At 54.2% G+C, this 12,127-nt stretch overlaps 2 protein-coding genes across 2 annotated transcripts in view; one reads left to right on the forward strand and one right to left on the reverse strand.

Annotated features, from left to right (window-relative positions):
* The window catches only part of Cnksr1 (connector enhancer of kinase suppressor of Ras 1), a 460,720-nt gene that overhangs the window by 293,821 nt on the left and 154,772 nt on the right, over nt 1–12,127 (reverse strand). The window lies entirely within an intron of this gene.
* Nucleotides 1–12,127, forward strand: part of Crybg2 (crystallin beta-gamma domain containing 2) — a 31,591-nt gene that overhangs the window by 3,441 nt on the left and 16,023 nt on the right. Inside the window, 5 exon segments of the mRNA NM_001431159.1 lie at nt 1,388–2,121; nt 8,282–10,796; nt 11,185–11,232; nt 11,315–11,427; nt 11,555–11,684. Coding sequence (NP_001418088.1) covers nt 1,388–2,121; nt 8,282–10,796; nt 11,185–11,232; nt 11,315–11,427; nt 11,555–11,684 — 3,540 coding nt within the window.

Here is a 12,127-nt window from a genome sequence, read left to right on the forward strand (position 1 = left end):
AGGGTGTCTAGCCCCCAGGGAGCTCGAAGCCACATCTATTTCATAAATGAGTAACTTACAGATGATGGAATCAAATTGGGCGTGGTGGCGCCCTCCTTTAATCTCACACTCAGCAGGCAGAGGCAGGCGGATCTCTGGAGTCCAGCCTGGACTACAGAGGACAGCCAGAGCTGCACAGTGAGACCCTGTCTTAAAAATACACACACAGGAACAAAGCAAAGGAAGATAGTGGCGTCAAAGGCCCCTGCTAGATGGGACCTTGTCCCTAGATTTGGTTCCCCCCGATTTCAAGGACACAAGTCCATCCTTAAAAACTGGTAATGTAGGCTGGAGAGATGGCTCAGCAGTTATAGGCACCAGCTGCTCTTCCAGAGGTTCTGAGTTTTTTTTTTTTTTTTTTTTTTTTTTTTTTCAGAGCTGGGGACTGAACCCAGGGCCTTGTGCTTGCTAGGCAAGTGCTCTACCACTGAGCTAAATCCCCAACCCCAAATGTGTAGCCCAGGCTGGCCTCGAACTCGTAATCCTCCTGCCTCTGCCTCCTTCAGCAAATCCTACCGGTGTGCGCCACCACAACCGGCGGTCCTGAGTTCAAATCCCAGCAACCCCATGGTGGCTCACAGCCATCTGTAATGGGATCCGATGCCTTCTTCTGCTGTGTCTGAAGACAGCAACAGTGTACTCATACATATAATAAATAAATCTTTAGAAAAAAAGAAACGGGTACTATGTGGCCAGTATCTGGGGTCCTTATCTTGTCCCCAGTGTTCCCACAACTGGCTGGATCTCAGGGAGGACAGCAGACAAGTTAGGAGTTGTCCCCCTCCTCTGAGCCGGGTAGTGGGGCTTTCTCTTGCTTCTGTCCTGCCCTGTGTTTACCTCGATGCCCCCATGTAGCCTCCCTGGTGTACTGTGGGAACTTGGGGCTGGGAGGGCTTAAGGGAGGAGGCCGCAGGCCTTTTGATGACTGGGAACAGGCAGAGACTGTGGGCAGTTGGGCCAGGTTTGCCCACACATTCCCTAATCCCTAGATCAGGGCCAGAGGCTGGGGACTCAGAAAGCAGTAAGAGGGTTGTGAGGAAGCTTCAGGAAGAGCAGGCATAGTTGGGCCCAGCGCCACCCCTGTGCATAGGGCAGCAGTGTGGTCCCTGACAGTTAGCAGTCCTCCCCTCCCTAGGACCTGACTCCATCTTCTCTTTCCTCTAGTGTAAGATATTCATTCGGGAAAGGCTTGACCACGGTCCTGCCCCATTGTCTTGCTCTGACAGGTTCTACTCAGTTTCCTGTGGTGAAGGAAGACAGCCAAAGATAGCCAGAGGTACCTAGGTTCCAGAGGGGAGATGTCACACCATGTCCCTGTCACTTTGTCCCTGCCTCTGCCCTCTACTAGGTTCAAACCCAAAGCCATTCAGAATGGGACCTTCGGGTCAGAAGCCATGGTGGTTTGTGGACTCAGAGGCGACTCCACACCTCAGGAAGACGAAGCGAACCCCTGGGAAGGCTACAGAGACCAGCTGTGGGCAGTGCGTGCGACTTGGCCGGCTATGACTCCATGGAGCATGAGTGCCCAGCAGGGACAGGCTCTACTGAAGCCATTGGTGGTCCCAGCCATCCCTCCCGCCCAGAGTCTGCTTCTCCTTCTTTGAAACAGGGATCACCAGGCGCCCCCTGCCAGCACCCCCAACATGGCGCTCCAGAAGTTCTACTGAAGCCGGAGCTACCCGGCAACCTGGAAGACGCACCCCTACTGCCCCGCCCGGATTCCTTCCTCACAGCAGCAGGGGCAAAGGGCAAGCCTGACACCTCAGGGTCAGCCCAGTCAGAGCCAGAGCCCCTACACACTCGTCTCTGTGTCAGAAGGACCCGCTACCATATCACTGTCACCCTACAAGGGTGCGGACCGGCACCTGGGGAGGAAGGTAAGGAACCGGCCAGACCAGCTCCCCACCCCTGTGGCCCTGAGGAATCCAGGGGCTGGCAGGAACCTCCTCAGAAACTCCGCCCCATTACTGGGTATCCAATCAACCCGCCTGGGGAGCCGCCGCCGAGAGTCCCACAGCATCAGGGAAGCAAGGCCCAGCAGGAGCGCCGAGTGGGCTGGGAACCTGGATTCCCACACAGCCGGTAAGTGAGGGGCGCGATGGTGGGAGGTTAGTCTGATGTGGCAACTCTTACTTAGGTCCCTCTGCCTTGTTCCTGGGTTCCGCAAGCGGGAGGCTCTCATTCATTTGGTACCTTGGGCGCGAGTCGACTCCGAGTCCACTCCCTGATTCTATGCCTCTTTCTCTTTCTCGGCACCTCTAGGCTGAAACTCACCTCTGCCTTCCTCCCTGTCCCACCACTCTCCTCAGGAAGGGAAATCTTATGGAAAGGATGGGGTAGTCAGGGTAATCTTCCTTTCGGCTACTCTCGTTAATCCTGGCTTCTTTGCAAGAGATTGCGGACCCAGCCTGGGAATAGGCACCTAGCCAAGGGGCTGGGCGCCCTGGCACAGGTTACTTAACTTCTCTGAGTCTTGCTTTGCTGAATGGGTATGGTAGTCAGAGATGAGGAAGAAGGAGGTGGGTACGGGCACATGCTTTGAACTCCACTGAGCTGGGCTGACAAAACAGCAGGGATGCGTATTAATTACACGCCATTGGCAATGGTAATTATCCCACCTGGCTCTGCTGTCAGCCACAAAAGCGGCGCCAAGACTCCCAGGCCTCGGTTTTTATTTGTGTTGAAGTGAGTCTCCTAAAGCATCCTGATAGTCTCAGAGTGCGGAGGTATGGATTGTTCAAAACTTGTTGAGGAGGAATGAAGACGGGACCTCGTTAGGCAAGCCCTGGGCCACCAGAGGGGCCTCTGAGAAGCTCCTGCTGACGGCAGAGGTGCCAGTCATCTATGGCTTGTGTTTTAAGTGTGTCATCTCATTTAATCCACAGAATAGGAGCTAACTTTTCCATGAACCCCAGCTAATTAGAGTAGGGACCAAGGCTCAACAAGGACAAGTCACTTGCCCAAAGCCAACTGGACAGTCAGAATTCAAACCCAGGTTTGTCTATGCCCTAGCCACCTACCTGCCCACACCCTCAACCCCCTGCACACTTTGCCTCTTTGGCCCTGTGCAGAGCACAGGGTGGCCTGAAAACACGCTTAACAGAAGCCAAAGCATGGAGGTCCAGGTCCCCTCAGTAGGAGCTGGTTCTGTCCCTAGGGAGGAGGACGGTGGCAATCCAAACTGGTCCTGAGAGCTGCCAGGGTACCCCAGCATGGGAAGGCAGCCTGTAAAAGGATGAGGGGGTGGGATGAGCTGTTTTTAGAGGCAGATGGGAAACATGCAGGAGGGTGAGGTGGGGAACGTGGGGTTCTGGTTGATTGGGGTCCAGGTGAATAAAGCCTAGAGTTGGAATCTAGGAGGCACCTACCTAGAGAGGAAGGAAGGTGACTCCCAGGGACACCGTCCTTCTCTACCCACTCTGTGCTGGAGGGTTCTTGACTAATGTCGGGAAAGGGGCAGAGTACAGCAGGGCAACAGGTGGGAGTGTATGAGCTATGCGTGCCCCACGTACATGCTCCTGTCCAAGGGTAGATGGATCACCACCGAGAGAGAGCGCTCATGTGTTGGCTGTGAGCTGAATGGGTGTGTGCTGGACATACGAGCACATGTGTGCTATGGTGCCTATGTGTTCCGTGGCGGAGCATGTGGCTTGCATGCCTATTATGCCTCTGTGTGTTTGTGTCTCTTGGTGTGTGACCATGTGTGTGTTGCCGCGGATTCCCGGCTGTGTTCGTCCAGGTGGATGACTCTGTGTTTTCGTGCTCTGTGATGTGGTGGGTCCTCGACTCTGCGAATGCCTGTCTGATTGATGAGGCATGCGTTTGGCAGCATGTGGGCCTGTGGACTGGCTTGGCCTAGTTTGGGGGTGACTCACAGGTAAGCGGGGAGAATCCTAGGACTTGTTGGGTTAGCTGAGATCTTTTTCCCACACTCCCCCCCCACCCCCCTCGGCCTCTCCCTTCCCATACCCACACACCTTGCTTAGAGGTCACAGGTCACCTTGCTGGCAAATCCACTTGTGGACTTGAAGAAGAGAGGGCTCTTGGAACAGGCACTTCTGTTTGCACGGGCGGTAACTAGGTTACTGGGGTGTGTCTCCAGACAAAGACAAAAATGGGGAGCTATAGGCAGACACATTCCAATGCGCGTGAACAACATTCTAGCCGTCCGTGACTGTCTAGGGATGGGACGGGTGGACTGTCAGGATGACCTCCCTGTCCCTAGAGGTATGCAGGCAGAAGCCGTGACCACATGCTTGAGGAATGAGTGGCCATCAGGGGGTGTTGTCTCTGGGTTGGGCTGGGCTAAGAAAGGCATGGAGCTGATTGCCGGGAAGTCATCAGTAGACCCTGCCTTCCTTCAGCTTCCCCAGAGCTGTTTGTTTCCCTGTGACTTTGCCCATGGGACATTGCAAACATCCGATCCTTTAACTGAGAACTCTTGGGATATCAGCTTCAGAAGAAAGCTAGCCTTGGTGAGTCTGGCCAGGACTTGGCACTTTGCCCCAAAGAGTTAGCACTGAATGAATGAATGAATGAATGAGTGAGTGAGTGAATGAACCAGTTACAACTCAAGTTTTATGGCTTGCCGTCAGTTACTAGCGATCTGGAGGAATGAAGATAAGGGACTCTGTAAGGAGGAGGATGGTGCTCCTTAATGTGGTGCTGAGTAAGGGACAAAGTAGGAGAACCCAGAGGAGAGAACAAAGCTTCAGTGAGGGTAGCAGGGTCTGGCTGATGTCAGGAGCTGAGTTTGAGCTTAGGGGGTCTATGCGTGTCTGTTCTCAACACACTCTGGCTAAGGAAGTCTTAGGGGTCATCCAGGACTCCCCGTCCTCATTCGCAGGCTGTCAGGGGCCCCACAGACTCTATCCCAGACACTGTGGTAGCCAGCAGTGGTCCTGAAGTTGAGTCAGACATCTGTGGGCCCCAGGCCCTTTCATCTATACCCCCTTATAAGACCTGACTCACTGCTGGGCTACAGGGCAGGTCAAAGTTCTGGTTTCTTCCAGTTTCTCAGGATGGAGGGAGGTAGAGATGGGGGAAAAGAATTTGGGCAGTGGGCCCATTTCTCACTCAGGGTGTAGCTGCTGGGGGCCCGCTCATCTGTTGACTGGAAGATGCGCTGGCCCAGGTTAGGCGAGCAGAATCTTTGGAGACTGTGAAAGCAACCTTGCTGTGTCATATTCGGAGATAAGTGGGTAAGGGTGGATTGCTCCTTAAGGTCTGATGTGGGCTCTTTCAAAGGTGAACCCCAGGGCTGGGAGGCACCCCAGTTGGTAAAAGGTTTGTCTAGCATGTGTGAAGCCCGAGGTTGCATTCCAGCCCTTGGAAAAGGAGGAGTGGGGTGCGCCTATCATCAGATCACTTAAAGGAGGTAGAGGCAAGAAAATCCGAAGTTCATGGTCACGGCTAGGGAGTAGACAAAGATGGTCAAGCCTGCACTTCTAAGCTCCGCCTCCTCAACCCACCTGGTGGGAGGAGACAACCCACATGTTTTTCTCATGTTCATCATGGGACACACGCATATGCACACGGGCACACACGCAGAGAGTTCAAAGCCAGACTGGTCCAGCCCTTTGCTTGGGAGGCTGAGAAAGAAGACTTCGTATGAGGTATGAGTTGGAGGTCACCGTGGCTACAAAACTGCTATCGGGCCAGCCAGAGTTACATAGCAAAATGCTTATCTCAGAACATTAAAAAGGGGCCAGAGGAGACGTCTTTAATCCCAGCACTTGGGAGGCAGACGCAGGTGGATCTCTGTGAGTTCCAGGTCAGCCAGGGGTATATAATGAGACTCTCCCTAAAAGAATAAAAACAAACAAACAAATATTAAAAATATTTATAGAGTAACCATCAAACCCGAGGCTGGGTTTACCAGATAACTATGTAAGCCTATATAAACATTTATATGGGGAGTTTGGAATGTGGCTAAGTGATTAGGTTGTTGTACAAGTCTCCTCTGCTAAGACATGACTCTGAATAATATCTTGCATCCATCTGAACCTTTATAATTTACTAATGAGTTATTCTTTTTAAAACTTTTTTAAAATACTTTTTAAAAAGTATGGGTTTGTGCATATCAGCATATTGTTATGTGCGTATGAGTGCAGGTGCCCTGCAGGCCAGAGACACGAGATTTCCAAAAGCTAGAGTTACAGGTGATTGTAAGCAGCTCAACATGGGCTCTGGGAACTAAATTCAAATCTTTTGGGCTGGAGAGATGGCTCGGTGGTTAAGAGCACCCGACTACTCTTCCAGAGGTTCTGAGTTCAATTCCCAGCAACCACATGATGGCTCACAACCATCTGTAATGGGATCTGATGCCTTCCTCTGGTGTGTCTGAAGACGGCTACAGGGTACTTATAATAAATAAATCTTTAAATAAAATTAAAATCTTCTGCAAGAGCAGCATTAGTTCCCAACTACTGAACCACTCTCCCAGCTCACGCTTTGTTCTTCATGAGGTGTGGACTCCCTGGATTCAGGCTCCCAGGCTCAGTGGAATGGAAAGCGTTTGGCCAAGTGCCCCAGAGCATGCCCCCAAACCCAGATTTCGGCTTCAGCGGTTGTTGTTCGTTGCCCCCATTTAGTGAAGGAACTAATGGAGGAACCCAAACAAGAGGACTGAGATGATGACTCAGAGTGTGTCTGCCTGGCATGCGTGCAGATCCTCAGCGCTGCAAGGAAATCAGATCCAGGGGTCTGGAGAGCTCACTCAATGGTTAGGAACACTCACTGCTCTTAAAGAGGACTGGGGTTCAGTTTCTAGCACCCATGCGGTGCCTCGAAACCCCCTGCATCTTTAATTCCAGGAGATCTGAAACCCTCTTCTGACTTCTGTGGGCTCCTGAATGCATGAGGTGTACAACAGGAGGCATACAATCAGACACACACACACACACACACACACACACACACTCAAGCAAGTGGCATGATGAAGTGGCATCTGTCTCTAATCCCAGTGCTTCCCCCCCACCCCACCCCTCAATTTTTCCATCTATCCAGGGGGAAAAAATGGTTTCAGGAGAGAGAAATCTGAGGCGAAGTGCGTTGTAAGGCTGAGGGTATGTTTAGGGTCCTCTGAGACCCATAGTGGTGCCCTACTCCCCATGTGACTCATGTGCACACTTACCAATGTATAGCCACAGACACCCCCCACACCCAAGGGGCCAGTTTGTGTTCTCTCTCTTTTACTGGATCCTGACAAACCCTGTGAAGTGGGACCGCAGTTCTCAGAGTCTGCAGTTGGAGAAGCGACCTGCCCAAGATCATCCACTAGTGATTCACATATGTCGGCGACCGGGTACTGCGGTACTGCTTGAGGCCAAACATTTTTTTCTCAGCTTCTCTTTTGAGAGACCTCGAGAGGCAGAGGCAGGTGGATCTCTGTGAGTTTGAGGCCAGCCTGGTCTATAGAGTGAGTTCCAGGACAGATAGTGCCACATGGAGAAACCCTGTCTCAAACAAACAAAAGAAACAACAACAACAAAACCCTTTGAAGGACAGGAGTAAGTGGTACATGCCTTTAATCCCAGCCCTGGGGAGGCAGAGGCCAGCCTGGTCTACAAATCAGGTACCAGGACAACCAGGACTGTATAGAGAAACCATGTTCTCGGCGGGGGGGGGGGGGGGGACGACGACAAAAGAAAAGCTATGTAAGAAACCTTGGTGGAGGGGCTGGAGAGATAACTCAGTGGTTAGGAGCACTGACTGCTCTTCCAGAGGTCCTGAGTTCAATTCCCAGCAACCATCTGTAAAGAGATCCGATGCCCTCTTCTGGTGTGTCTGAAGACAGTTACAGTGTGTTTATATATAATAAATGAATAAATCTTTTTTAAAAAAAAAGAAAGAAAAAGAAAAAGAAACCTTGGTGGAACAGAGACAGTACAGTTTGGGAAGGGTTCTGTTTCCTGTTTCTTAGCCTTTGTCCTCCAATGAGCCCGCTGCCCGTCCTCTCTTCTCTCTCCTTTTGGGCTCAGGCCTTAGCTTTCACCCTTTGGGGACCTGGACACTGGGCATCACTTGGAAGTGGTGAGGTGAGCCCATAAGAGTCCCCGGCAACTCCAATCTGAGCGGAGACTTGTACTCCATTTTACAGATTTGGAAACAAAGGCCAAAGGGTCACATGACTTGCCTGAGGTTACTCAGCCTGGTCTGGGCCTGTCGGTTGCTTTGTGCTTTGGGGACCCCTCCTTCTACTTCCCGGTGCTCACCATTCTCCCTTTTTTCCCATCGGTAGGGAGCCGGTCCACAGGGTGGCAGGGGCATCTCGGGTTTTGCTGGAGCCCAACATGGAAGGGACGACTGGGTCATCGGCCCGTGCTGAGGCCCGAGTGGTAAGCGCCACACTGACGTGGCGCCAAAGGCCTCCTGCCCAGGAAGAGAGCAGACATCGTTTTCACAAAGTGTCCCTGGTGTCAGGTGCCAGGACGGAAGCCCCCCAGGAGGATGTGTTTGAGCATAGCTTCCGGCGTGAAGAAGTCAACGGCTTTGTTAAAAAGGAAGAAGAGATTGTCAATTGCCAGGGTCCCAGGGAGGAGTCTGGACCCATGAACTTCCAGAGCCATGGGCCTATCTTTTCCAAGAAATATATTCCACCCCCCAAGGAGAAAAGGCCAACGATGAGACTGCAGGAGGCTGCGGATTGGGGTGATGGTGGCCCCCAGGCTCCTAGAACTGAACCACCAGGCATGGGATCCATGGCTAGGACTGAGTTATTGGTGCCCTTGCCTGGGCCTCGTGAGCCAAGTCCGCATCCCAATGTGGGCGTTACCAGCGGGGGCTCCAGGAATCGTGAGGAATGGCGTGTGACACGCACAGTGAGGACCACCACGACGACTGTGGTGGGAGGCCATGTGGACCGGCAAGTTAGCAGCTCTGTGAGTGTGGGGCCATCGGTGTCAGGTGAAGCCCTGCCAAGGGGCCGCAATGTGACCCGAACAATCCGGGCAGTGGTGGTGAGCCCCAGAGCCGAGGGCTCACCCAGCCGTAGCCAGGCCCTGGAAGTGCTGAGCAATCTCGTGCCTGCTGAGCGCATCCCCCCTGCCAGTCGAATCCCAAGGCTCACTATGTTTACCTCAAGGGGCTCCGGCCTGGGTGGCACGGTGGGAAACACCCTGGGACCACCACCTGAGACCAGCCCAGCTGAGCTGAAGACTGAAAGTTCAGCCCCGGCCCCAGTAGGCGTCCCTGAGGTTGCTCATCCTCCTCAGAACATAGATATCCCTGCAGCCCAGCTAATCCAAGACCAAGGCGGAGTCTCGGATGCCAGAACTGTGGAATCCTCAAGGCTACAGAGAACCTCCAGTCCTGTCCTGTTCCCCAACCAGACTTCTCAGAGCCAAGACCGAGCGCCCTCTTCTCCCAAGCCCCAGCCCTGTGCCTCCTCCCCTGCTCATTCCCCAGAGCAGCCTGTGGCACCCGCACGCCTCAAAGCCCAGGCCTCCCCTCATGTGCTACCCTCAGTGAAAGAGAAGTTTGCAGGTCTCCCTGTGGCCCCTGTCCCACCCATGACAGGGATTGAGGTTACGAAGCCTGAAGCACCTCCTAATCCATCCTCTCCGAGGAGGAAGGCTGTCCCTAGCTCACAAAGCCCTTGTGCTCCAGCTTCACCAAAGGATAAGTTTGTTCAGGGCCCTGAGAACAGGCCCAGTTCTGCTCTTACTCAGGAAGAGGTGTTCCCAGGGCCCCGTGTTCCTGCCCATTCCCACTCCCCAAAAGAGGTTCTGCAGGCCCGCGGTGCTCCCATTCCCTCATCCTCCATGCCAACCACAGCTGTTCAGGATGCGGAAGGGGGTCCTTCCATCAAGAAGGAGGTTGGCCAGGACCCTCAGAATAGCCCTCCCCGTTCCCTTCCTTGCAAAGAGACTGTTGAAGGCCCCACAGCCCCTGGTCCCCTGACCCCCAAACAGGATGTGCTTGTCCAAGAGTCTCCGGGGAACTCTCTCTCATCACCTACCCCAGAGGAATGTTTCCAGAGCCCTGCCGTGCCCCTTGCCCCACCTTCTTCAGAGGCCAAGAAGCCCCTCAGTCTAGAAGGCTCTCAGGCCCCAGAGCCAATGAAAGCAGAGGCCAGCACAGAGTCCCAGCTCATCCCGGACTCCACGGAGGGGACGGTGCCCTCAGAGCCATCTAGGGAGGAGGACGAAGCAGCCTTGACGGCTGACCTGGAGATTTTCCTGGATACTCTGCGGAGCATGGAGCCCCCCGAGATCCTCCGAACTCACCGATTACCCCGAGCTCCACGGTCCTCCTACCTGGCCATGTATGCCACGCTACCTGCCATTGAAGAGGATCAGCTGGGGCCATGCGTGCTGGGACCCAGTCCCCAGGAGGGACCTTCGTTGGAAGAGGAGGAGGAGGAGCTGGAGAACCCCTATCTCAGCGATGATGAGAAACTCCAGAGGAGGCAGGAAAAAGCGGCACCTGGCCCCTCTCTGGATCCCCACCCATCCAGGCCTGCTAAGGTCACTTGCTCTCCCATGGAGATGATGAAGAAGCTCGTAGCAGGGCAAGGCCCAGAACCTCAGCCCAGTAACCGGCCTACTTCCCGCCTGGGAGGCAGCCTTCTCTTCGGCAATCTGGTGCCAGCCAACAAGGACGCCTCTGCCCTGGAACCACTAGGCACAAAACTCTCTGCTCTGCCACCCCACGGAGCACCAGGGGTCAGGAAGGTGCCAGGACAGTTGCCCTTGCTCTGCAGTGGAGGGCCACCTCCAGAGAAGCCAGCACCTATCCAGCCCCCAGAAGGGTGGGTGAGTGACCTTGTAGGGCCAAGGGAGATACCTGGCCTCCCCTTGAGTGGTTGAAGAGAGTAGTGTTGGGAGACCGGTCCCAAGGAGGCAGGGGGATTGGATCGGAGCTAAGTTGAATTTTACAATGCACACCATTGGGGCCTCGGTGTCCATGAGAGTATAGCGGAGTGGATGGATTCCAAAAAGCTTGCTGCTTCTCACAGCCTGGAAGCTGGGGAAGCAAAAGTCTTCTCAGCTCCCGGGACAGGGTGATGAGGCCCTGGGAACTGGAAGCGATGATGCAATCTCTGTTTGCTGTATCCTTGGAGTGGAGGCCAGACGGGCAAGCGGGGTGGGGGTGGGGGTGGGGATGCTGACCCCGTATGTTTCTAACCCGTCTCTGTCTCAGAGCCCAGCACTGAAGACCCAGGGCAAGCTGAACACCAGGCCTGGGAAGGTAGGCTCTTGGGGGCAAGTAGAGGCTGGCAGGGGGCAGTGTCTGCGGACAGGGCCTGAGGACACCTGCTCTGCTCTTTCAGGTGATCCTCTTCTCAGAGCCGGGCTGCCAGGGCAGAGGCAGGGAAGTCTGGGAAGACGTTGCCGATGCCTCAGCTTGGGCCTCTGTTGCTTCCATAAGGGTGATACGAGGCTGGTGAGTAGGGGAGTGCCCAGGGAAGGGGGCCCTGGCTGTGACCCTGGGGTGAGGAAGGTGGTGAGCCCTTAGGAAGTCTCTGGGCACAACCTCCTGCCCTGTGACCCCGGGGTTTCTGGGTCCACAGCTGGATACTGTACGAACAGCCAGAGTTTCGGGGCCAGAAGCTATTGCTGCCTGAAGGGGATGTGGAACTCAGAGCCCTGGCATCTACATGGAGTCTCCAAGGCATCGGTTCCCTGAAGAGGGCTGTGCGGGTGAGTGGGCAGCTGCCTAGAGCGACACCCTCTCCAGGGGTGGTGGCACAGGGGCTAGAGGGGGTCAGAATGGAGTACCTCTGAGTTCCTGGTCATGGAGGCACTGAGAGAGAAAAGGACAGTTGGGGTATGCAGGCTGGTGTGTCAGTGGGGCCTGTGCCCCTGGGTGAGCAAGCTGGAGAAGTGTGAGAGTGTATAGATCAGAATTAGGTCAGAGTGGTAGGAGTGGGCCGACACGCACCACTCTGGGCAAGGTTCCATGGAGTCTCTTTATTTACTTGTTCATATCTTGAGACACTCCCGTCTCATGTTTTTAATTAAAAGTTTTATTACATTTATTTGTGTGTGCGCACGCGCATGCTCAGAAATGCCTCAGCGTGAATGAATGCAGCCATCAGAGGACATTTTGCGAAGGTCACTTACTTCCCTCCCTCCTCCGTGTG

Source organism: Rattus norvegicus, chromosome 5, assembly GCF_021556685.1.
Source record: "Rattus norvegicus strain SHRSP/BbbUtx chromosome 5, alternate assembly SHRSP_T2T, whole genome shotgun sequence".
NCBI classification, from domain to species: Eukaryota; Metazoa; Chordata; class Mammalia; order Rodentia; family Muridae; genus Rattus; species Rattus norvegicus.